Source organism: Branchiostoma lanceolatum, chromosome 9, assembly GCF_035083965.1.
Source record: "Branchiostoma lanceolatum isolate klBraLanc5 chromosome 9, klBraLanc5.hap2, whole genome shotgun sequence".
In the NCBI taxonomy this organism is placed as follows: Eukaryota; Metazoa; Chordata; class Leptocardii; order Amphioxiformes; family Branchiostomatidae; genus Branchiostoma; species Branchiostoma lanceolatum.
This window is the reverse complement of record NC_089730.1, coordinates 11,652,400-11,676,984: the sequence shown is the minus strand read 5'-3', so window position 1 is coordinate 11,676,984 and position 24,585 is coordinate 11,652,400. Positions and strand designations below refer to the sequence as shown.

Genomic DNA, 24,585 nt, shown 5'->3' with positions numbered 1-24,585 from the left:
CAAGCTCTCGCTGACTGGGGATAATGACCCCTTCCCACAGGAGGCGTAACAGTCGGCCGGCCGCTAGAAGTGCGATTTAGTCGGGCTATAGAAATAACCATTTCAGGATTTGAGAAAAGGGACATGTATTACGTTATATTTATGAGAAATCAAACTGTTATCCAACTCAATGAATTGACTCTCCGGAATTTTCGATCGAATCCCTCAGTCTTTTTCAGCTCTCGTAAGCTATTTTTCAGCTATTATGTCTCATTATTGGATTTACCAACTCAGATAAACTTTCACGCTAATTGTATTCTATTGTATTTGTTAGCCATGTGTCCTTTTTGATACGAGAACACTTTTAATTCCTACCGATACATGTCATTGTAAATGTTTGCGATGACTTCTGGATCTGTTTGGGAACGTCTTTCCCTTTTTTAAACTTAGGACTTCATGCCCTAATAGAGCCTAACCTAAAGTTCCGCTCGTACTGGCAACAACAAGAGGCTTGAGTTCAATGATATCAGATTTGTCTAACACGTAAATATAGGAATTAACCTGAAGTAGGGAGCCGTTAACACCCTCTCATTGTCTTGGATGGCCTAGTAACCGACTTATCTAATAAACAGAACTGTTTACACACTAGACAACGATTCACGTGTCAGCAACGTATGTGGCTTGATTAGCCAAAAAAGCATGCGCCTTGGTTTGTGCATGATATCATACCTGTGCTTGAGTCAGACCTGTGCTTGAGTCAGACTGGTGGGACTAAAACATGAAAGGGAAAATTCAGACAGGTAAGTGAACTACTATGGAATAATGGTTCAAGGACCTTGTTGGACATAAAAGTACGTTTAGCGCTTGATAGTCACACGACATGTCATGATGAACTAATAATGGCTATTTTTTTTACTACGTTCATGAATGTATGTATGAGTCATTTAGGTTCTGGAGCGGCAAGCTACGATTCTATGCGGAAAGATTAGGGAAACTGACACTTGATAATCTCAATCTACTTCTGAAGCTTCTGCAGAAAGTAATGGTGGTTCAAAATAAGCTTGTGTCGCCGTCAAATTCCTAAAGTGCTGACCCGGACAGCCTGGGTAAGACCCTGACACATGAACACTTGTGTTCCAGTGTGTGGTTGGATTGAACCAGAAAGCCTGGGTAAGACCCTGACACATGAACACTTGTGTTCCATTGTGTGGTTGGATTGATCCAGACAGCCTGCTTATAACCATTTCAGGATCTGAGAAAAAGGGCATATATTACGTTATATTTTATGAGAAATTAAACTGTTATCCAACTCATAGAATTGACTCTCCGGAATTTTCGATGGAATCTCCCGGTCTTTTTCAGCTCTCGTAAGCTATCTTCAGCTATGATGTCTCATTATTGAATTTACCAACCCAGATGAACTTTCACGCCAATAAAGTTTTATTGTATTTGTTAGCCGCGTGTCCTGTTTAATACGAGAACACTTTTAATTCCTAACAATATATGTCATTTTTAGATGTTTGCGATGACTTCTGGATCTGTTTGGGAACGTCTTTCCCTTTTTTAAACTTAGGACTTCATGCCCTAATAGAGCCTAACCTAAAGTACCGCTCGTACTGGCAACAACGAGAGGCTTGAGTTCAATGATATCAGATTTGTCGAACACGTAAATATAGGAATTTACCTGAAGTAGGGAGCCGTAAACACCCTCTCATTGTCTTGCCTGGCCTAGTTACCGACTTATCTAATAAACAGAACTGTTTACGCAATAGACAACGATTCACGTGTCAGCAACGTATGTGGCTTGATTAGCCAACAAAGCATGCGCCTTGGTTTGTGCATGATATCATACCTGTGCTTGGGTCAGACCTGTGCTAGAGTCAGACTGGTGGGACTAAAACATGAAAGGGAAAATTCAGACAGGTAAGTGAACTACTATGGAATAATGGTTCAAGGACCGTGTTGGACATAAAAGTACGTTTAGTGCTTGATAGACACTCTACATGTCATGATGAACTAATAGTGGCTATTTTTTTTTACTACATTCATGAATGTATGTATGTATGAATCATTAAGGTTCTGGAGCGCCATGCTACGATTCTATGCGGAAAACATTAGGGAAACTACCACTTGATGAGCTTTGTCTATCGCAATATTGTCTACTACTTCTGAATCATCTGCAGAAAGTCATGGCTTTTCAAAATAAGTTTGTGTCGCCGTCAAATTCCTAAAACGCTGTCCAGGTGACTTGTTTCCTCCCATCGATGTGTCACTTGTGTTCCAGTGTGCGGCTGGATTGATCCAGACAGCCTGGGTAAGACCCTGACACATGAACATTTGTTTTTCAGTGTGCGGCTGGATTGATCCAGACAGCCTGGGTAAGACCCTGACACATGAACACCTGGTGGCAGACTTCTCCTGCTTCTGGTCCAAGCCGTCCCAATATGTTCCTCACCTGGATACCGTGTCCTTCACAATGGATCCGAAGAGTCTGGGATTCATCAAACAATATCCGTAGGTTCTCTTTTTTCAACATTACTGAGGTTGGATACAAAGAGTGAGGAGTGTGAATGTGTTTCTAATCCTAAGTTTTGCTGGCCCGTTATTTTGGCAAAACCGAGTGTTTATTGGGGGTAAATTAAACAGCTTCATCTTGTTCTTCGGTGTTTGTGCCTTACGTCAATAAACCGTGAGGACGCTGGGGCCGGTGTCACAGGGATCTCGCACCCCCCGTGAATGTGAACCCCTCACCCCTCTGGTGATCTCGCAACTACCCCCCCCCCCAAATCAATTTGTTAGCCCCTTACTATAGTATGTGTTCTGTTACGGCATTCATAATTCATTGTTAACCGCACGATTGGGCACGATTCGTGACGGTGCCCGCGTGTTACGAAACGTGGTTTCGTCCCAGGCATGGCATGTTTTGTGACACGCGGGCACTGTCACAAACCGTGCCTGCCCACAGAACGTGACGCAACATGTGTCTTACGTCAATAAACCGTGAGGACGCTGGGGCCGGCTGGAACCGGTAGCAGCCGGTTGGGACCAGAGATCGGTGGTTTGGTACGGTAGCACTGTTTGCAGGCGTGTGGGTCGATATCTAGCGTTTGTCTTAACAATTAGACGCTGATGCTGGCAGGCTTCTCTATGGGCAGGGACGCCACTAACTGGCTGCCACCCTGCTCCGGGGTGACGGCGAGTACCCAATGATATAGCCTGGATACCAGACGCCCAATCTCTATCATATCTATCGCGTGTGATAGATGTCATAGAGATTCGGGGTCTGGCATCCAGGCAACCGGTGACAGCGAGTTCAACAGTTTTGTAATATCAACACAATTCATGTCTATTATTCAGAGATTTACTTTGATATTTCTGTCTTCCATTCGAGGTACAACTTCTTAGACAACCTCAATCTCCATGGGGAGGAGAATCACATGGTGGAAGAGCTGAACTTCTTCAGACGAAATGGAGGCTCTTCCATCGTTGAATGCACCACCCTTGGGCTGAGCAGAGATGTTGGGAGACTGAAGAAGATCTCCATGGAAACAGGAGTAAATGTTATCTGTGGCACAGGTTGGAAATAAATCTTATAGTATAACAAGCCAAGATAGAGAATGGATCTTGACTTATTCCAAGAAGGTTTAACCTCCTTGCATGTATGCATATATGTATCACTATGTAATATTTAAAGAGAATTCAAACTCTACAACTGGATACGAATTCGGAGATTTATTTCCGGACGTTTCGAGTGACATCCATCACTCTTCTTCAGCGTCACTAAAATGAACTAGCAGAACTAACCAGTACTTATATACAATGACTAGAAAAACCGGTTTTACATGGCAAATCACACAGTCATGCATAAGACGTATTGAAATGTAAAACAAGATCTGGAAGGTTCCTATGGTAAGACAACACCATAGGAACACTATTGTCCTTTGGTTGGGGGGAGGGCGCGGTCCCAGGTACCGGAGAGTTCTACGCGGAGTCCTCCCTTCCTGTTTAGGGTGGGGTTGTAGATCCTCTCGTAGATGGCCTCCCTGATTCCGCGTTCGTACCATCGTGGTTCACGATCCAAGACGTCCGTTGTCTCCAGTCTGAATGAGTGTCCCTTGTTATGTTTCATGTGATGGTAGATGGCTGATGAGTACTTGCTTGCTGTAGCCCTGCAATGTTGGTCATATCTTGTCTTCAGGGGTTGGCTGGTCTCTCCAATGTAGGTGTCGCGGCACTGTGGATGTTCACACTTAAGTCTATAGATGACATCAGATTTGATGTGTTTGCGTACGCGGTCCTTGGGATGGACCAGCTTCTGTCTGAGGGTAGAGTAGGGTTTGAAGCTGGTGGCGATGTTGAAACCTTGAAGGATACGCCGCAGTTTCTCTGACACTCCTTGGATGTACGGAATAGTGGCATTCGCTGTTGTCTTCCTCTTCTGCATATGTTTCTGGTTCGAAGGTTTCTTGGATTCATCAGTCGGCTTGAGTGCTTTGTGAAAAGTCCATCGTTTGTAGCCACACTTGCTCAAGGCGTTCTCAAGGTGTTTGTGCTCGTTGGATTTGGCTTCCTCTGAAGTGATGATGGTGTCGGCTCGGTGAAACAGGGTTTTGATGACACCCAGTTTCTGTTCCAAGGGGTGGTGGGACTGGAAGGCTAGGTACTGATCGGTGTGGGTGGGCTTCCGGTATACATCCACATTGAGGTGGCCGTCTTCTTCCACGATGACTTTGGAGTCCAGGAAGGGCAGCGTGTTGTTCTGACTCTCCTCTTGAGTGAACTTAATGTTCTCATCCACCTGGTTGATGTGTTCGAAGAACTTGTCTGCAGCAGTTTTCTTGATCCTGCACCAAGTGTCATCGACGTACCGGAACCAGTTGGCAGGAGGGATGTCAGGAAAGCTGTTGAGGGCTTCTTTCTCAAACTTCTCCATGTACAGGTTGACGACTATCGGGGACACTGGTGACCCCATAGCGCAACCCCAAGGGTGGGGTTGTAGGATCTACAACCCCACCCTAAACAGGAAGGGAGGACTCCGCGTAGAACTCTCCGGTACCTGGGACCGCGCCCTCCCCCCAACCAAAGGACAATAGTGTTCCTATGGTGTTGTCTTACCATAGGAACCTTCCAGATCTTGTTTTACATTTCAATACGTCTTATGCATGACTGTGTGATTTGCCATGTAAAACCGGTTTTTCTAGTCATTGTATATAAGTACTGGTTAGTTCTGCTAGTTCATTTTAGTGACGCTGAAGAAGAGTGATGGATGTCACTCGAAACGTCCGGAAATAAATCTCCGAATTCGTATCCAGTTGTAGAGTTTGAATTCTCTTTAAATATTTGTTACCTGGATGTCTAACCTTCACAAACGTATCACTATGTAATGTTATAAAGCTAGTAAAATGTTACAAAGACAATCAAAAGCATATTGAGCTGTATAGTAAAGATATCCTAATATATTCCGGTATTTTTAGGTTACTACACGGCCAACACCCATCCCCCCAACATGGACAGCCTCACAGAGGAGCAGCTGGTATCTACCATGGTTCACGACATCACCCAGGGGGCTGATGGGACTGACGTCATGTGCGGGGTGATTGGGGAGATCGGCTGTTCTTGGCCACTTACAGGTGAGACGCTCTATACAACTTTCACAGTCTGTAGACCGCGTTGGCGTTCTTAAATGAATGGATGAATGAATGAATGAATGAATGAATGAGTGAAATAACTTTATTGTCCGATTCTGCTCTTACAAGCTAAGTACAGGTCATGGTGATAAAGCATATAAATATGGCCTCCGTCGGTCAGTATTGACCATGGGAAAATCCTAATTCACAACAGCCCTACAGCGTCGACTATGGCTAAACAGCCCTATACGAGAATGTCAGTCTCTGCCACAAAAGGTCATGGTGATAAAGCAGTGAAATAATTAGTGATGTTAAAACGTGATATTCTATACATGTGAAGACTAATACTGTTATGTACAGGTTCAATTCCTTCTCGCTTCTTAATACAGTTGTAGATGTATGAACATATGGAGCCTATAATACACGGTTTGTCTAGTTCCATAAGGAATACGAGTTTTTCTGTGCTATTTAGATATTGAAGACTAGGAAACTTATGAAAGATGCGCAGATGTACGAAAAATTGATTTTTGAAGCCACAAGGGGGGGGGGGCTAAAACACTTTTTAGTTTTAAGGCTTGGGCTATGACTTTCTTACATTACCAAGGCATAGAAATATTGTTTCTAAGCAAACACGAAATAAAAATCTATTCGGTAAAATCATAACCTCCGTTTTGATACCAAATGTAAATATAGGGTCTTTCTAGACGCTTCTTTTCAGCCTCTACTGATTTACTTTTCTAGACAATGAACTGAAAGTTCTCAAGGCCGCGGCAACAGCGCAGAGTGAGACAGGTTGTCCTGTCATCATCCATCCTGGAGGGCACACAGACTCCCCCTCTGAGATCATTCGTGTACTGCAAGAAGCAGGTGGTGACGTCGGCGCAACATTGATGTGTCATATGGACTGTAAGTTTTCACTCGGTTTCTTCTAACATTACATACAACTTACTTCATTGTTACTACCGTAACGGTGGAATAGATGCATTGTGTTAAAAAAGGGGCTCGGTAACCTTACTTTTATAGTTAACCACCCTTCAGATAAGTATTGATAACCAGCTTATTATCAACAATCTTTCAGAGTATTCCAAGTGTTATAACATTATGACTTGAAGCAAAATATTTCATGTACACTTTTTCTATTAAAACATATCCTGTCTCCAATCACAGGTACGTTTTTTGAGCTCGAGGATGTTCTAGAGTTTGCCTCGCTGGGCAGCTACCTGGAGTGGGATTTCTTCGGAGTGGAGGTTTCCCACTGCCAGTGGGCGGACATCGATATGCCGAACGACGCCATGAGGATCAAGATGATCCGCCAGGTGCTGGAGGAGGGACATGCTGACAAAGTCGTCATCTCTCACGACGTGGACACCAAACATCGGCTGGTACGTTTGCTTTTGGTCTTTTAATCCTTTGTCCGTTTCCCGAGAATCTTTACAGAATTCACTATTGTTGGAACAAGTCAGAGTATCTATTCTGCCAAAATGCATACATAATATCATTGGCAAAGGGATATCAAAACCGGGGGTTCCGCTGCAGTACCACATAAAACCAGTAGGAGGACCACTGTAAATTAAGACATTCACTTTAAGACCCCACACCTACCAGATATCATAAAGATCCATCCACAGGGTTATGCGGTCAAAAAACATAACCTTCTTGGCGAAGGTAACAAAGGTTGTAAATGTATACTGAGTTATGATAGAAAATGGCTAATGAGTGTTTCTTGTTTCTAGATGCACTATGGCGGCCACGGCTACTCCCACATCCTGCTTAATGTTGTACCCATGATGCGCAGCAGAGGAATATCCGAGAAAGACATCAATAAGATTCTCGTTCAGAATCCTAAACAGCTGCTAACTTTTAAGTAGAACATTCACGTGTATCAAGATGTGCTGCACTCAAGTAAATATTGATAACCAGTAATTAGTAGTTATTAATTCTACAGCGCAGATTGAGATAGGTTATTAATTAGTGATAGCAATAATCCCTGTAGGATTCGAAACAAGCCATTGTTACATTATTGTATAGTGTTAGTCACGTGCTCTTTGATGAATAAAACACATTTACATTACTACCGTAGCTTGTTCCTCGTTTTTATAATTTCACTGTTTACATTTCTGTAAGAGGTATTAGGACTTTGTCAAGGCTGTATAGATAAAGAAATGGGCAACTACAGATAAATGTAGATACATATACGGAGAACGTAATAAGAGTCTTAGGTCGACAATAACCTGACATATTTGTTGGTAAACGTTCGGTATTAATCATTTCTTTGAATTGTAATATTCCAACCATTTTGAATTCAATAAAGCCCAAGAAACCACCTCTATTGAGGCCAGAATAGATAAACACAAAGCTATTCTGCGTTACTAATCTGCAAACATGAAATCAATTGCAACGAGATGTCAAAACCGGAAGTTACGCTGCAGTACCATAGAAAGGCTCTAGGAGGCCTATTGTCGGTCTTGACCTTAATTTTCAAGACCTCTACCCACCTACACGTAGCAAGTATCATACGGATCCATCCTCATAATCTCCAAGCAGATCTCCATGGGGGCAAAATCGTATCGGCCAGCCAGAGGGATCTGCTTCGAGATCACCATCCTCAATGGTTCTTAAGTTATGCTGTCCACAAGCATAACTTTCTTTTCGAAGGTAAGAAAGGATGTATATGGTTAATAGGGTGACTCACTGAGTTACGGATACAATAGAAAATGACCAATGAGTGTCTCTTGTTTGTAGATGTACTACGGCAGTCACGGCTACTCCCACGCTCAATGTTGTACTCATGATGCTCAACAGGGGAATATCCGAGGAAGACACCAACAAGATTCTCGTTGACAATCCTAAGCATTGGCTAGTCTTTAAGTAGAGTGACCTTTAAACAGACATGTGTTGCCCTGTACGCAGCAATAATCCCTTTAGAAACCGAAACAAGCTATTGTTACATTGTATGGGGTTAGCCACGTGCTGTTTGATGAAAAAATGCATGTTTGCATACTAATGTTGCATCTTTCTCGTCTTCATAATTTCATTGTTTACATTCTTGTAAGTGGTATTTGGGATTAGCTAAGGCTGTATGAATAGGGGAATGGGCAAACTATAGATAGTCTTCCACTAGAGGGAGTGGAGACCGTAAAAAGAGTCTTAGGTCGTCAAGAACTGGACGTCTCAGCAATTCTGATTTAAATAAAGTGTAAGATACCACCTCTATTGAGGCTAGAGTAAAAATACACTCATACCTTTAGAGATTATCGATTGTACATACCATAAAGGTTCATGTATGATATTTTGTTCTTTGGCGTTGACTGCGAGAAGTCCTTAATTACAACACTACAAAACCTTGAAACACTTTCTTTTGAAAAAAATCTTTACATCACTGTCCCATTTCTAATTAACCATAGAAATAACTAGCCTGTGTTTACACAACCTCTCGCTGACTGGGGTTAATGACCCCTGCCCACAGGAGGTGTAACAGTCGGCCAGCCACTAGAAGCGCGATTTAGTCGGGCTATAGAAATAACCATTTCAGGATTTGAGTAAAAGCGCATATATTACGTTATATTTTATGAGAAATGAAACTGTTATCCAACTCAATGAATTGACTCTCCGGAATTTTCGATCGAAAGTCTTTCCCTTTTTAAAACTTAGGACTTCATGCCCTAATAGAGCCCAACCTAAGTACCGCTCGTACTGGCAACAACAAGAGGCTTGAGTTCAATGATATCAGATTTGTCTAACACGTTAATTTAGGAATTTACCTGAAGTAGGGGGCCGTCAACATCCTCCAATTGTCTTGTCTGGCGTAGTAACCTACTTATCTAATAAACAGAACTGTTTACACATGAGTCTAGACTCACATGTCAGCAACGTATGTGGCTTGATTAGCCAGCTAACGCATGCGCCTTGGTTTGTGCATGATATCATACCTGTTCTTTTAGTGAGACCTGTGCTTGAGTCAGACTGGTGGGACTTAAACATGAAAGGGAAAATTCAGACAGGTAAGTGAACTACTATGGAATAATGGTTCAAGGACCTTGTTGGACATAAAAGTACGTCTAGTGCTTGATAGACACACGACATGTCATGATGAACTAATAGTGGCTATCTTTCTACTACATTCATGAATGTATCTATGAATCATTAAGGTTCTGGAGCGGCACGCTACGATTCTAGGCGGAAAACATTAGGGAAACTACCACTTGATTAACTTTGTCTATCGCAATATTGTCTACTACTTCTGAATCATCTGCAGAAAGTCATGGCTTTTCAAAATAAGCTTGTGTCGCCGTCAAATTCCTAAAGTGCTGTCCATGTGACTTGTTTCCTCCCATCGATATGCCACTTGTGTTCTAGTGTGTGGTTAGATTGACCCGGACAGCCTGGGTAAGACCCTGACACATGAACACTTGTGTTCCAGTGTGTGGTTAGATTGACCCAGACAGCCTGGGTAAGACCCTGACATATGAACACTTGTGTTCCAGTTTGCGGCTGGATTGACCCAGACAGCCTGGGTAAGACCCTGACACATGAACACCTGGTGGCAGACTTCTCCTGCTTCTGGTCCAAGCCGTCCCAATATGTTCCTCACCTGGATACCGTGTCCTTCACGATGGATCCGAAGAGTCTGGGATTCATCAAACAATATCCGTAGGTTCTCTTTTTTTAACATTACTGAGGTTGGATGTAAAGAGTGAGGAGTGTGAATGGGGATTGCATCCATGCTTTGCACGAGATACGAACAAGGAAAGCAAATCAGTAAAACGAAATCTTTTGGTTTTGACCTAAAACATTCCCGCTCTGATCCTAAGTTTTCCTGGTCCGTTATTTTGGCAAAACCGAGTGTGCATTGCTGTAAAAAGCTTCATCTTATTCTTCGGTGTATGTGCCTTACGTCAATAAACCGTGAGGACGCTGGGGCCGGCTGGAACCAGTAGGAGCCGGTTGGGGCCAGAGATCGGCGGTTTGGGTAGCACTGTTTGAAGGCGGGTGGGTCGATATCTAGCGTTTGTCTTAACAATTAATTCGAAGCTCATGCTGGCAGGCTTCTCTATGGGCAGGGACGTCACTAACTGGCTGCCGCCCTGCTGGGTGACGGCGAGTACCCAATGACATTGACAGCCTGGATACCAGACGCCCAATGTCTATCATATGATAGATATCATAGAGACTGGGGGTCTGGCATCCAGGCTACTGGTGACAGCGAGTTCAATAGTTTTGTAATATCAACACAATTCATGTCTACTATTCAGAGATTTACTTCGACATTTCTATCTTCCATTCAAGGTACAACTTCTTAGAAAACCTCAATCTCCATGGCGAGGAGAATCACATGGTGGAAGAGCTGAACTTCTTCAGACGTAATGGGGGCTCTTCCATCATTGAATGCACCACCCTCGGGCTGAGCAGAGATGTTTGGAAACTGAAGAAGATCTCCATGGAAACAGGAGTGAATGTTATCTGTGGCACAGGTTGGAAATAATTCTTATAGCATAACGACCCAAGCCAAGACAAAGAATGGATCTTGACTTATACCAAGGAGGTTTAACCTCCTTGCATATATGCATACATGTATCACTACATAATGTTATAAAACTAGTAAAATGCTACAAAGGCAGTCAATAACATACTGGGCTGTATAATACAGGTATCATAATACATGTATGTTCATTTGAAGGTTACTACACGGCCAACACGCATCCCTCCAACATGGACAACCTCACACATGAGCAGCTGGTGACTACCATGGTCCACGACATCACCCAGGGGGCTGATGGGACTGATGTCAGGTGTGGGGTGATCGGGGAGATCGGCTGTTCTTGGCCGCTTACAGGTGAGAAAAATTTATGACTTTAACAGAGGTGTGGAGTTCACAAACCGCGCCAGCGTTCTCAAACAAAGACACGCACATGTACGAACAATTGATTTCGGAAGCCACAATAGTGCCCTAATTATAAGCATTACTTTTTAAGACCTGGGCTATGACTTTCTCACATAACCAAGGCAGAAAAATATTGTTTCTAGGCAAACACGAAAAAAATCCACTCGGTAAAATCATAACCTCCTTTACCGAATTTAAGTATAGGGTCTTTCTAGGCGTTTCTTTTCAGCCTCTACTGATTTACTTTTCTAGACAATGAACTGAAAGTTCTCAAGGCCGCGGCAACAGCACAGAGTGAGACAGGTTGTCCTGTCATCATCCATCCTGGAGGGCACACAGGCTCCCCCTCTGAGATCATTCGTGTACTGCAGGAAGCAGGTGGTGACGTCGGCGCAACGTTAATGTGTCACATTGACAGTAAGTTTTCACTTGTCTTCTAACGTTACAACTAACTCGATGGATTACTATGGTAGAATAAACGCATTGTGTTAAAGAAGGGGTTCGGTAACCTTACTTATATAGGTCACCACCCTTCAGAGGATGGAGTTAAGAATTGATAACCAGCTTATCATCAACGTTCTTTCAAGAGTATTACAGGTGTTGTAATATCATCACTTGATACATATTGTTTCATGTACCTGTTTTCTATTGAAAAATATCCTGTCTCCAATCACAGGTACTTTTTTCGAGCTCGAGGACGTTCTAGAGTTTGCCTCGCTGGGTACCTACCTAGAGTGGGATTTCTTCGGAGTGGAGGTTTCCCACTGCCAGTGGGCGGACATAGACATGCCGAACGACGCCATGAGGATCAAGATGATCCGCCGGGTGCTGGAGGAGGGACATGCTGACAAAGTCGTCATCTCTCATGACGTGGACACCAAACATCGGCTGGTACGTTTGCTTTTGGTCTTTTAATCCTTTGTCCGTTTCCCGAGAATCTTTACAGAATTCACACTATTGTTGGTACAAGTTAGAGTATCTAGTTTGCGTGGCCAAGATGCATACATACAATCAATTGCAAAGAGATGTCAAAACTGGAGGTTCCGCTGCAGTACCATAGAAAGCCGCTAGGAGGCCCATTGTAGATCAAGACATTCATGTTTAAGACTCCCACACCTACCAGATATCATAAAGATCCATCCACAGGGTTATGCGGTCCAAAAACATAACCTTCTTGGCGAAGGTAACAAAGGTTGCATACTGAGTTATGATAGAAAATGGCTAATGAGTGTTTCTTGTTTCTAGATGCACTATGGCGGCCACGGATACTCCCACATCCTGCTCAATGTTGTACCCATGATGCGCAGCAGAGGAATATCCGAGAAAGACATCAATAAGATTCTCGTTCAGAATCCTAAACAGTTGCTAACTTTTAAGTAGAACATTCACGTGTATCAAGATGTGCTGCACTCAAGTAAATATTGATAACCAGTAATTAGTAGTTATCAATTCTACAGCGCAGAGTGAGACAGGTTATTAATTAGTGCATGATAGCAATAATCCCTTTAGGATTCGAAACAAGCCATTGTTACATTATTGTATAGTGTAAGTCACGTGCTCTTTGATAAATAAAACACATTTACATTACTACCGTTGCTGGTTCTTCGTTTTTATAATTTCACTGTTTACATTTCTGTAAGAGGTATAAGGACTTTGTCAAGGCTGTATAGATAAAGAAATGTAGTAGATTGTGCATACCATAAAAGTTCATGTATGATCTTTTGTTCTTTGGCGTTGACTGCGAGAAGTTCTTAATTACAACACTACAAAACCTTGAAACACTTTCTTTAAAAAAATATTTCCACCAAAGTTTATTTGTGATTTACAACAACAAGAGGTTTGAGTTCAATGATACCAAAATTGTCTAACGAGCGGGTAAATATAGGGATTTGCTTTGAAGGAGGGAGCCGCAAACACATGTTTCCTTTGTCTTGAGGACGAGGTGCTAGCATTGACCTGATAAACAGAACGGAAGGAAATGTGTACACATGAATTCATTAGTAAACAAGTATCAAGTCATCAACCGTTATTGACTTTGGTTCTGTTATATTTATTATTATCATTGTATAAGCAACACAAGTGTATATCCAAACCTATTATAGCTCCCGAGTCTCCTCTGCGTAAATTTGCAGAGAGGAGCCTCAGGTGCTATAATAGGCTTGGATACCAGACTAAAACAAGAGAGAGAAGTTGATGCAGATGTCTCCTGATAACTAACGACTCGTGTCTACCTTTTGTTTTGGATTCATAAAATCTATATTTTCACTGTACCATCTAATTGTACTTGACAAATGTGACACGTATGCTAACATGAAGACAACCGCCAGATGACGCTTTCCGCCCACCACTACTAGGCACTGAGGGGCGATTTCCTGAGCCGAAGCCGCCTGAGTGTCTTGATCCAAGTCCTACGCATCGCACTGTAAGCAAAGTAAATATATTAAGAAAAAAGGTTAGAATATGTATTTGATTGAATACATTGTTATGTTCTTGGTACTAAACATAAAGCTCCCAATTGCGAATAAGGTACAGTGGCATATTTTTAGGTTCATCACAACAGGTTTTTAAGTCAATAGTCCTGTCATTCTTTAACGAGTGAGACTGAGAGCCAATTTTGCCGTTTATTTGACATAGCAGTACTACAGTTAGCAGCTTCATGTAGTAGTTCATCTCTTTCAGAACTTCACCCGCCCTCCAGACTGTACCAGAAAACGTAGTTGGTAACCTGTATGTGTGTTTGAGTATTAGTAAGGATTTACGCGTTTAAATGCTCACCCCTTGCCGAATTCCTCCCCGTCCTCCAGTGTCTGCGGCAGCTGTTCGCCCTTGGTCTCCGGCAGCAGCATGCACAGCAGCCCGGCCACGGTCGTCATCACGCCGAAGAGGAGGAACGGAGCGGGGCGCCACACGTCCGCCAGCAGCCACGTGAAGGGCGCGATGGTGGAGCCGACACGGGAGACCATGGAGGACGAACCCATCCCGATATTCCTAGAGAGAAGTCAGGGTGTTACTAGCCTGAGTCCAGCTTTGTTAGCTTTAGCCCACTCCCAACGTCGCAGGCTAGGGTGTTACATCTAAACGATTGTCCATCCCGCTATAACGGTTGATTCTCTGAAATACGTCCATGGCTATATAGTATAGTTATCTCCATGAAAAAACGTTTTTTCATGGAGATATTGTTTAGAGTGTGTTTGCGTGTGTGTTTGCGTGTGTGTACGGTATGTGCCCTGATGCCTCAAGTCAGCATAACTGAAGAACATCTCGATGGATTGTAATGATATTTAGGTGGGTAGGTGTTGGGAGGAGAAAGGTCAATGTCGATTTTGGGCCCCCTGGTATGTGTCACTGGAACTGCAATGGCGTATTTGTCAAAATCTTCTAAAGAGAATAACTGAAGAAAGGAACGACAGATTTTCATGTTATTACCTTCGCCGAGAAGGTTATGCAGAGGGCAGCGTTTGTATGTATGTGTGTATGTATGTAATGTACAGCATAACTCGAGAAGGCTTGGATGGATTGTCTTGATATTTGGTAGGTGGGTAGGTCTTGATGAGACTAGGAAATGATTAGATTTTGGGTCCCCTAGCGGCTTGTTATGGTACTGCAGCGGAACTTCCTGTTTTGATATCTCGTGTTCTGGACATGCTATGGAACTGATTTTTGAGTGGTAGATAGCTCTTTGGACAGAGAGTAAGTGGTATGGGTTTGGGCCCCCTAGCGGCATTTTTGGAACTGCAGGAGCAGGTTTTGCATCTGACTTTGAAAGGGAATAACTCAAGAAGGGCTTGATGGATGGCAATGATTTTTGGTAAGTAGATAGCTTGAGTGATGATGAACATAATTAGATACTTTTTATGCAAATCAGTATCTAATTTGCATAATTAATGAGGAAAGTTTATACATCCGCCAAATTCCATGATAGGACTCTGAAACATGTGACATATGTAAGTGAGGAAGAGAGAAATATTAATTGATATGAACTATGTAAATGAAGACCTCATTTGCATAATTAATGAGAAAATACAATAACTCAAGATGGCCTTGATGGATGGTCATGATTTTTGGTATGTCGATAGCTTGTGTGATGCTTAGAATGATTGGCCGATAATTATGCAAATCAGATTCTAATTTGCATAATTAATGAGGCAACTTTAAAAATCTGCTTTGTGCCATGATATGACTATTCAAATTGTAACTGAGGAAGAGAGGAATGTTGAAGATAGAAAATATGCAAATGTGGGCCTAATTTGCATACTTAAATGAGAAACTACTATAATTCCATACTGGTAAATGACGGAAATTTTATGCATTTAATACTTTTTTTGTGGCATCGGGAATTTATGTGAATGTGAACATCGTTGAATCAAATTATGCTGATAAGGGCCTCATTTGCATAATTGATGATCAATATTAGCATCACATTCTTTGTTAAGCTCATACTTTGTTAAGCTCATACTTTGGACATGTCATATTTTAAGACAATCAACTGGTATGATTTATAATTGATGAGAAACACTCCTCATACGTCAGTCACAATGGTTAAAATCATTTGGCGAAGGTATGAGGTCGTGGAACTCTAGTTTGATGTACACAATGAAGTGCAAATTATGCAAATTGGGACTGAATTTGCATAAGTAATGAAAATCTCTACTACCATTCTAGGCATGCTGTAACAGGTGGTAACAGTTACCTGTCAGTTTGGAATTGGGTCAAGGAGTCCCCAGCACGAACCCCACAGCTAATGGTCAAACCACAGAGGAATATACAACCAAACCTGTATACTTGTTTCTATTATGTGGATAGCTTAAGTGTTACTCAATATAATGAAATGGTAATCATGCAAATCAGAATCTAATTTGCATAATTAATGGGGAAATGTTATACATCCACTCCATGCATGCAATAGTACGGCAGTTCAGAAATGCAACATATGTAACTGAGAAATAAAGGGCATTGATATATAAAGGTTATGCCCACGAGGACCTAATTTACATAATTAATGAGAAAAAAATGTGATTCCATATTGGTAGATAATTGGAATTTCATACTTGTGGCATTTGGAAGTTATGTGACAGTGAACATGGTCGAATACAAATTATGCAAATGTAGGGCTTATTTGCATAATATATATTTCATGGAGATTTGAGGTCTCCGAACTCTTGTTCACAATGTGATTGTATACTATTGAGACTTCGGTGCCACCTTGATATATTGATGATGGTGGCAACAGAACGTTGACTCAGCTTTTTACACTTTCCACAATATTCTACAGCTGATAACAAGAGGTAATGCGTTGGATGGAACTACAGAGGAAAGTAGATGTGATATGTTTTTCAGCAATTGTATTCCTGTTACCTGGCGACAGTAGGAAACAGCTCCACGGTGTAGATAATCACGGCCTGCGCGCCGCTGGTGATGCAGAACTTAGAGATCATCGCCACGGTCACCCGCAAACTTCCTGTCGGTCAGATAATAATAATGGTTTATTGGTCACAAATTACCCGTGCAATGGCAGCCAGTGCTGAATTGCTGCAGGGTTTGCAATCATATAATACCGAACAGATACATATTTTATCCACACTTGCACATTGTGGAACTGTCGGAAGGGTCTAGGCGGCTGCCATTCGGCGCCAGCAGTTGACCTCAAAGCGACCTTCCCCAACCGAAGTCAGGTACCCATTCACACCTGAGTGGAGTGATAAAAGTCGTGTAAAGTGCCTTTCCCAAGGGCACAACATCGAGGCATATCGGGTTTTCGAACCCGGGTCCTCTCGGTTCTGGGCGAAATCCGGTGTATGAAGTTTATTGTTGCGAATTGTTTCTTAACCTTAGCAGAACGTGACAGCAAGGACCCATCTCTTTATTGAAGTAGGCAGATTGCTCCGTAATAACCCCCGTGTACAGTGTTGTAGTTAGCAATGTACCATTGGAGCACACTAACCTGGGGGAAGCGCTGCAGTGATAATCAGACCCACTCCAGTCAGCAGTTCAAGTAGTAACACCGGAACCTTCCTGCCAAGCCTGAAAAACAAATATAATACAAACATATAATACACACTTCTCTAATTACTACACAATCATTTTCAATTGGACTGTAGAATTCAACAGAGTAGCAGTACGTCTATTATTTAAAACACCGGGTTTATATCATGAGAAATATATCGTGTGAAGCATTTCATATCAAACACCCGGATGGAGAAACATATAATATAGAGCGCACATTGTACAAAAAAAGAATTTCTACCGGCATACCTTTCTTGTAGAAACAGCAGAGAGGCGTAGGCTGGGACTTCCACGGCGACGGAGATGAGGAAGTTCACGTGCACGTTCCCACTCAAGTCCGTGATGTTCAAGGACACACCGTAGAACACACAGCTGTTCACAAACCTGTTGAGACAAAAAATAAAGAAAAGTTTTTTTTTGCCCAACTGTTTCAGCTTTAACAGAGAAAACCATTCTTGAGTGGGAAAACGTAAATGTTAGAATAATTGATTCAAATGCATACAGCTTTGAACGCTGATAGTGAGAACCTCATCGATATGAACATACCAGATGGAGAAGATGACGAGGGTCTTCATTCTCATGTTGGGCGTGCGCAGAAGGTCCAGTATGGTGTGATGTCTGGGTTTTTCTTCTGGTTCTGTTGCGTCCTGATCAAACATTTCAAACACATTGAAAGTTGATAATTTCAAACAGAACTGATCTTGCTTGGTAGAGTTTAGTAGTCGTGATATTCCTTTATTTATGTATCTATAATAAAGCTTCACAACAAATCTGGGAGGTGCCCATATATATATATATGCATATACATATAAAACAAACAGCAGATAAAACCTGAGTTCGTTACCTAATGGCATTATACAAACTGATCGAGCATAATCACTTTATCCTACATTGTACCTCTTTGACTGGGTCCTCCGCGAGTTTCTCCTCCAGCACGTGACTGGGCAGGTTCACGCCGTTTGTCTTCGCCATCATCAGGATGATCTCCTTAGCCTTGACCTTGTCACGTGACAGCAGCCATCTTGGACTTTCGGGCAACCACCTACAAAGAGGAGGGGATTATTTTGAGATATTCTTTTGATAGTAACGACGCTGACGCACAGAAGTTATGAAAAAGAAACGAACCGTCAGAGAAGACGAATTATAAACGACAAGAACTCTAGATTAATGAGAAAACCTCCAATAATGGCAGACGTGTACGTTTAAAATCATACATTACAGCATAGTAGTTTTACAAACGTAACGTTACCAGTAGTAAGGGATGTATAACAGGTTCGGCAGTGAGAGGGCGAGTTGCAGTTTTCTCCAGTCGCGGATCCCGTACGCGACTCCCGCCATGATCATTCCTCCTACCGCGTAGAACACCGGTCGGAGAACGCCAACCTTCACCCGCTCCGACGGACCTACAAACTCCGCAGCTGGGTGAAAAAAAGAAGAAATCCCTTTAGATTTTGGTTCAATTAGATATGACTGGATAGGAAGAAGAACATCGATTCGAACGTTGTGGTCTCAATGCATTGTTTATCAACAAGGTTAGACGTCACTTTCAAGCAAAACCAATGTCATCGTCAGTTTTGAGAAAGCTTTCTTTTCGTCAGGTAACAACCAAAAGCAGCGATATGAATATAATGATATTGCTGGACGAGGCTCGTTAGGAACGTATCAAATATCTATCTGTAATATTACAAGTACAATGTAATGTCATCGTGTGTTTTGCGTTCAGGTTTGTGAATTATCCGCTGTGCAATGTTGTAAATTGTAGGTTCGAGAGAATAGCACGGTTCTTTTATTCACAACCAAGTATTTTACAAGAGCCGACGTTTCGACGACTGTCTGTCATCTTCATCAGGGCATTACTGTCGGCTCTTGTAAAATACTTGGTTGTGAATAAAAGAACCTTCCTATTCAGTCATTCGCCAACGTGATGAAATCATTCACGGATATAGGCTCGAGAGTCTGTAAGTAAAACACGGTCATATAAAACCAAAAGCGGCGAAGCAGAAGAACGAACTAACTACCGACCCGTGACGGCTGTCACGATGATGACACCTGTCGTCGCCATGCCGACGAGGAAGCGGAAGATGACGAAGAGAACCAGGTTGGGTGCGAACGTCGTGGCCACTCCGAACACCAACTGGAGCAGGAGACATGACAGGAGGGCAGGGCGGCGACCAAATCTAGAAAAAATAGGTGACAAAGATTGCTTTGCGTCTAGACTATGGTTGTACAGACACTGCTCTATTTCTGAAAATAATACATAACGTTAACGTTACATATAACTAATTTGATACTTTCGCATTCGGAAGTTAAATGAAGGTGAGCATCATCATACATTAAGTATGCAATCCATAACACACCTTTTAAACACATCTTTCATACACGTTAACACCATTTGGCGAAGGTATGGGATCGCCGAACTCTAGTTTTATCTTCTAATTTCAAGCGGGTCATGTATGTTGAGTGTTGTTTTCGGAAACCGTATTGATGTTCGTGAAGTACAGTGTATGTTATTTTCCTTTAGATGTTGCGAAATTCTTTTGAATACTAATTTCTCCAGAACTGTTGAATGATTGGTGACAATAAGGCTAGCCCGTCGATGCGTCAACTTCGAGTTTGCGGTATATAACAACTGTCTACTCCAGCTAAAGCCTGGGATTTTTCTAAAACCTTAGCATCGTGGCGTTACCTGTCCGCCAGGTCTCCAAACACCATCGCTCCGAACAGGCTTCCCACCATATACAGGGCCGTGGTCAACTGCCTCAACCAGTTACTGGAGCACACCAGGTCCCACTGTATAACAATGCAAGGTATGACAAGACAATGGTGGAGTTATGGGCAATTCTCTATGTCCTATAGTAAGCTATAGTAGCGAAATCATGCTTTACTGCGAGTGTATAAAGGAAACATAACATGACGTGACAAAAAAGTGCAAAAATAAAATGTCCCACATTCTTTGGAAAGAAAGGTTTGTACAACGAAACAAGACTCATTTGAAACACGATTAAACCATTCTTGTTTGAGCTCAACTTTAAAACTTCGACGTTAGAATTTGAATACAGGATAACAGACTTTGAAAAAGAAACACGCACACACCTCCGTGACTATGGTGGATGTGTAGGTGGTACAGTCGTACTCCCACCCCCTGTCACAGCCGATGGTCCCGCCGGCTGACAGATTCTCGGGGGAGTGGTTCTGCCAGAAGGCCGCGGAGCTCATGTTGAAGCTTCCCTCGGGGAGGTCGTATCTAAACACGATTTCAAGACACTTACATAATGCTCTAAGAAATATTCAAGGTAACGTAACGTGACCAATTATCGTGCGTTACCAATTATCGTCCAGTTTGAGTCATGTCCACATGTCGAGGTGTATTATGCCAAAGCCAGTTCTCATGAACAATAAGGAAAGTCGTAAGTATAATCCTTAGCAACCTCTCTCTTTTATACAAAACAATGAAATAGGTTTACTTACAGCGACATAACTAAATAAACTCCTGAACCAGTAACTGCAAGTTGCACTGAAGCGTCATGCATGACGTATCTCATATGTAATTCGACACCGCATACTTCATCATGTTTTTCTAACTTAAACTATAGCTAGTGTCTTTTAAAAGTAGCTGACGTTAAACCTTTCTTTGATATTCAGACTATCCATGGCGATTCGAGGATTGACTGTCTGTTATATGTAGAACTGTCAACACATAATGATTCACAACTTCTGCAAAAAGATCTGAACGCACTCGAGGAATGGCAAAGCAAATGGCTCATGCAGTTTAATCCCGAAAAATGCTACATTATGCACATAACAAGCAAAAGGACCCCACATGTAACTAGCTACCAGTTTTGTGGTAAGACTTTAGCAACAACAAAAAAACACCCATACCTGGGTGTTACATTAACAACCGACCTAAAGTGGGGTGCCCATGTCAACAACATAACAAACTAGAGTTCCAAGACCTCATACCTTCGCCGACTGATGTTAGCCTTTTCGAGTGAATGCTTATCACTCAGTATGTAAATAAGGTCCCATCATTTACCACTCTGGAATTATAGTATTTTGTCATAAATTATGCAAATTAGGTATTCGTTTGCATAATTGATATCTATCAATATTCCTCTCTTTCTCAGTTACATGTCACGTGTTTGACTACAATGGAATGCAAGGGTTTGTATACTTTTTCACATCACAGATCATGATTTGCATGATTCTTATACGATCATGTAAATCATCACTCAAACTATGTACATCCCTACAAATCATGACGATCCGTCATCACCTTCTTGAGTTACTAGTATTCTCTTTCAAAGTTTAAAACAAACCCATACCTATACCTATACGAGTTCTCCCAAGAGTTATAAAAATAATCACTGTAAGAATATTTTTGCTTAATTGGTATCATAACTTTTATCTTTACTACAGAAAATAAGGCAATTTGTTGGCAATGTATTTGCTTCAATTATGCCCTTATTTTCATAGTCGACATATCAATCAGTTTTTATCAAACCTATACCTTCCAACAGGGAGAGCGTTAGATCGTAAGGCTGCTGTGTTTAAATGCCTGTGTGACCTCCCTGACCCCAAAACAGAGCCCTGCACCAGGCAAGTAAAGTATCACATGTGTCCTCCAGGGACGTCTCACAGGGAGCCTGCTCCGGTAAACTAGGTCACCTGTCAGTGCAATTTAACCTGAATATATAGACTTAAAAATAGCAAATTGAAAGGGAATTGTAGACATTTCCTTATAAATTATGTTAATGAGGCCTTGTCATACATGATTTTTGTCTGATATTGTTCACCTTTACTTAGCTTCCTAATGATACAAGAATGAAATTCCAATCATTTACTATTGTGGTATTTTCAATTAGTATTTTCTCATTAATTATGCAAAATAGGTAGCTATTAGCATTATTGGTATCTATCGATACCTCTCTCTTTTTCAGCTATATATGTCACATGTTTGAGAGTCCTATTTTTAAAGGCAGCAGATTTATAAACTTTCCTTGCTAATTATGCAAATTAGCTACTGATTTGCATAATGAATATTCAATTATGTAAATCATTAATCGAGCTATCTACATACCATAAATCAAGACGATCCGTTGACCATAAGTCTAGTTATTCATGTCCAAAGGTCAAAACAAATAAATTAAAAACACCTGCTGCAGCTCCAAACAAGCCGCTAGAGGGCACAAACGTGCACAACTTACTTCATGTGGCATGGACTATCTACCACACAAAAATCATGACCGTAGCACTTGCAGAAAATTCGACCTCAAACTTTGAAGCTACACTGCAGTACCCAAAGTACTCGCTAGGAGGCCCATCATCGAATTTGACCTTCCCCTTTAATAAATCTACCTATTCACTAAATATCATGCACAACCATCAACAGCTTCTCGAGTTATCCTGTCAACAAACAAATACGCATACATAAACAGCCCACTGCAGTACCGCAGGAAAATGCAAGGTGACCCATTTTTGAACTTGAGCTTCGTTTTTACAATCTCTACGTACCCACCAAAAATCATGCAGATCCATCATCAATACGTCGAGTTATGTTGTCTACATACAAACACACTAACAAAAAAAGTCCACTGGAGCACTTAAGGAAAACGCCAGGTTAACCATTTTCGAACTTGACCTTTGTTCCCACAACCGCCACTTACCTACCAAAAATCAGCAAGATCCGTCAAAGTTCTCTCGACTTATGATCTCGACATACATACGGACCCACTTTACAGCTGGCGTAACCGATAACATAACCTTACCGCGAATGCATACATTCCCAGCGAAGGTAACAAGGCTAAACAGACGTTAGGAGTGATCAAACGTAATTTGTGGGCATGCCCATTGAAGGTAAAATCACTTGCGTACACATCACTCGTAAGACCAAACTTAGAATACGCAGCAACAGTATGGGATCCATATACTAAGAAAGACAAAGATAAATTGGAGAGGGTACAGAACCAAGCAGCCAGATTCTGCACGAACAACTACGTCAGGGGTGCTAGTGTCACCAAAATGAAATCAGATCTGCAGTGGATGTCAATCGAGGAGAGAAGGAAAATGTCCAGACTATGCATGATGTACAAAATGACTAATAAATTGGTGGACGTACCAACTAATAAGTATCTAATACCAGCTCAGAAAAGGACAAGAAATAGCCATGCCTTTAAGTATCAGACTTTTCAACCTAGGATTGATGTGTTTAAAAATTCGTATTTTCCTAGAACGATCGTAGAGTGGAACTCGTTACAACCAAGTACAGTGAAAGCATCCACATTAGATAGCTTTAAACAATGCATGCAGTTAGATATGCGAAGGTTAGACGTGACAGGTCGTTCGGTGTAATATAACCAGCTGCTGCCGCGCCGCGTGCCTGCGAAGCTGGTGTGTTACGCCGAATGGCGGTTATACCGGCTATATAGATACAGATACAGATACAGATACAGAAATACTTTCCACTTTTAGGAAGGTTTGATATAACCTAACGACCCTCGCTCCGATGGTACATTTTTGCACGACATATAACATTATGGCCATGCGTTTATCACGTGAACGCCACGTGCCGCTCATGTTGGTGAAATTCACTGCACTGTTTTCTACCATCGCGTCAAGCAAGCGGTGGGACAAACATAATGACTTCACTATCATTTGTCTGGTCGTATCTAAACACGATTTCAAGACACTTACATAATGCTCTAAGAAATATTCAAGGTAACGTAACGTATTTCATATGTAATTCGACAACGCGTACTTCATCATGTGTTTCTAATTTTCACGATAGCTAGTATATTTTAAAAGTAGCTGACGTTAAACCTTTCTCTAGTGATATTCAGACTATCCATGGTGATTCGAGGGGAAAGACTTAAGTGGGCGATGATGGGTAACCCTAGCACAATTCTTCATCATAGACCTCAGTATAAATAAATGCTCGCACGGCGTTAAACATGCGGAGAAAAACTTACAGACCATGCATTTTTCTTTTAGAAGGGCTGATATTTCTTCCCATGGGTCTGTCCGCGCGGTTTTATGATAAATACATTTTGAATAAATTAGACGATAATTGGTCACTTTACGTTACAAATATTTCTGAAG

General features: G+C 41.8%; 3 protein-coding genes across 4 annotated transcripts; 2 read left to right on the top strand and 1 right to left on the bottom strand.

Annotated features, from left to right (window-relative positions):
- The first annotated feature begins 45 nt into the window (after nucleotides 1-45).
- Nucleotides 46-7,677, top strand: LOC136441623 (phosphotriesterase-related protein-like). Of its 2 annotated transcripts, none has more exons than XM_066438015.1 (7): nucleotides 46-1,902; nucleotides 2,328-2,493; nucleotides 3,371-3,555; nucleotides 5,454-5,609; nucleotides 6,348-6,512; nucleotides 6,774-6,988; nucleotides 7,340-7,677. In XM_066438015.1, exons 1-7 carry the CDS (start codon nucleotides 1,881-1,883, stop codon nucleotides 7,472-7,474), a joined length of 1,044 nt encoding a protein of 347 aa, XP_066294112.1. In that variant the 5' UTR covers nucleotides 46-1,880; the 3' UTR covers nucleotides 7,475-7,677. The 2 variants fall into 2 exon arrangements, with proteins under 2 accessions (XP_066294112.1, XP_066294113.1); XM_066438016.1 differs by having other exon boundaries at nucleotides 2,264-2,493.
- A 1,798-nt stretch (nucleotides 7,678-9,475) lies between these two features.
- LOC136441624 (phosphotriesterase-related protein-like) lies at nucleotides 9,476-13,074 on the top strand. The gene is made up of 7 exons (XM_066438017.1): nucleotides 9,476-9,607; nucleotides 10,091-10,256; nucleotides 10,893-11,077; nucleotides 11,284-11,439; nucleotides 11,740-11,904; nucleotides 12,164-12,378; nucleotides 12,733-13,074. The coding sequence occupies exons 1-7, from the start codon at nucleotides 9,586-9,588 to the stop codon at nucleotides 12,865-12,867; spliced, it is 1,044 nt and encodes a 347-aa protein (XP_066294114.1). The 5' UTR covers nucleotides 9,476-9,585; the 3' UTR covers nucleotides 12,868-13,074.
- A 424-nt stretch (nucleotides 13,075-13,498) lies between these two features.
- On the bottom strand, nucleotides 13,499-20,753 carry LOC136442492 (organic cation transporter protein-like). The gene is made up of 11 exons (XM_066439380.1): nucleotides 20,584-20,753; nucleotides 20,177-20,280; nucleotides 19,513-19,667; nucleotides 18,740-18,908; nucleotides 18,388-18,532; nucleotides 18,037-18,137; nucleotides 17,740-17,874; nucleotides 17,429-17,508; nucleotides 16,843-16,945; nucleotides 14,263-14,475; nucleotides 13,499-13,907 (listed from the first exon to the last, which is right to left on the bottom strand). The coding sequence occupies exons 1-11, from the start codon at nucleotides 20,704-20,706 to the stop codon at nucleotides 13,838-13,840; spliced, it is 1,398 nt and encodes a 465-aa protein (XP_066295477.1). The 5' UTR covers nucleotides 20,707-20,753; the 3' UTR covers nucleotides 13,499-13,837.
- Between the last annotated feature and the right edge of the window lie 3,832 nt (nucleotides 20,754-24,585).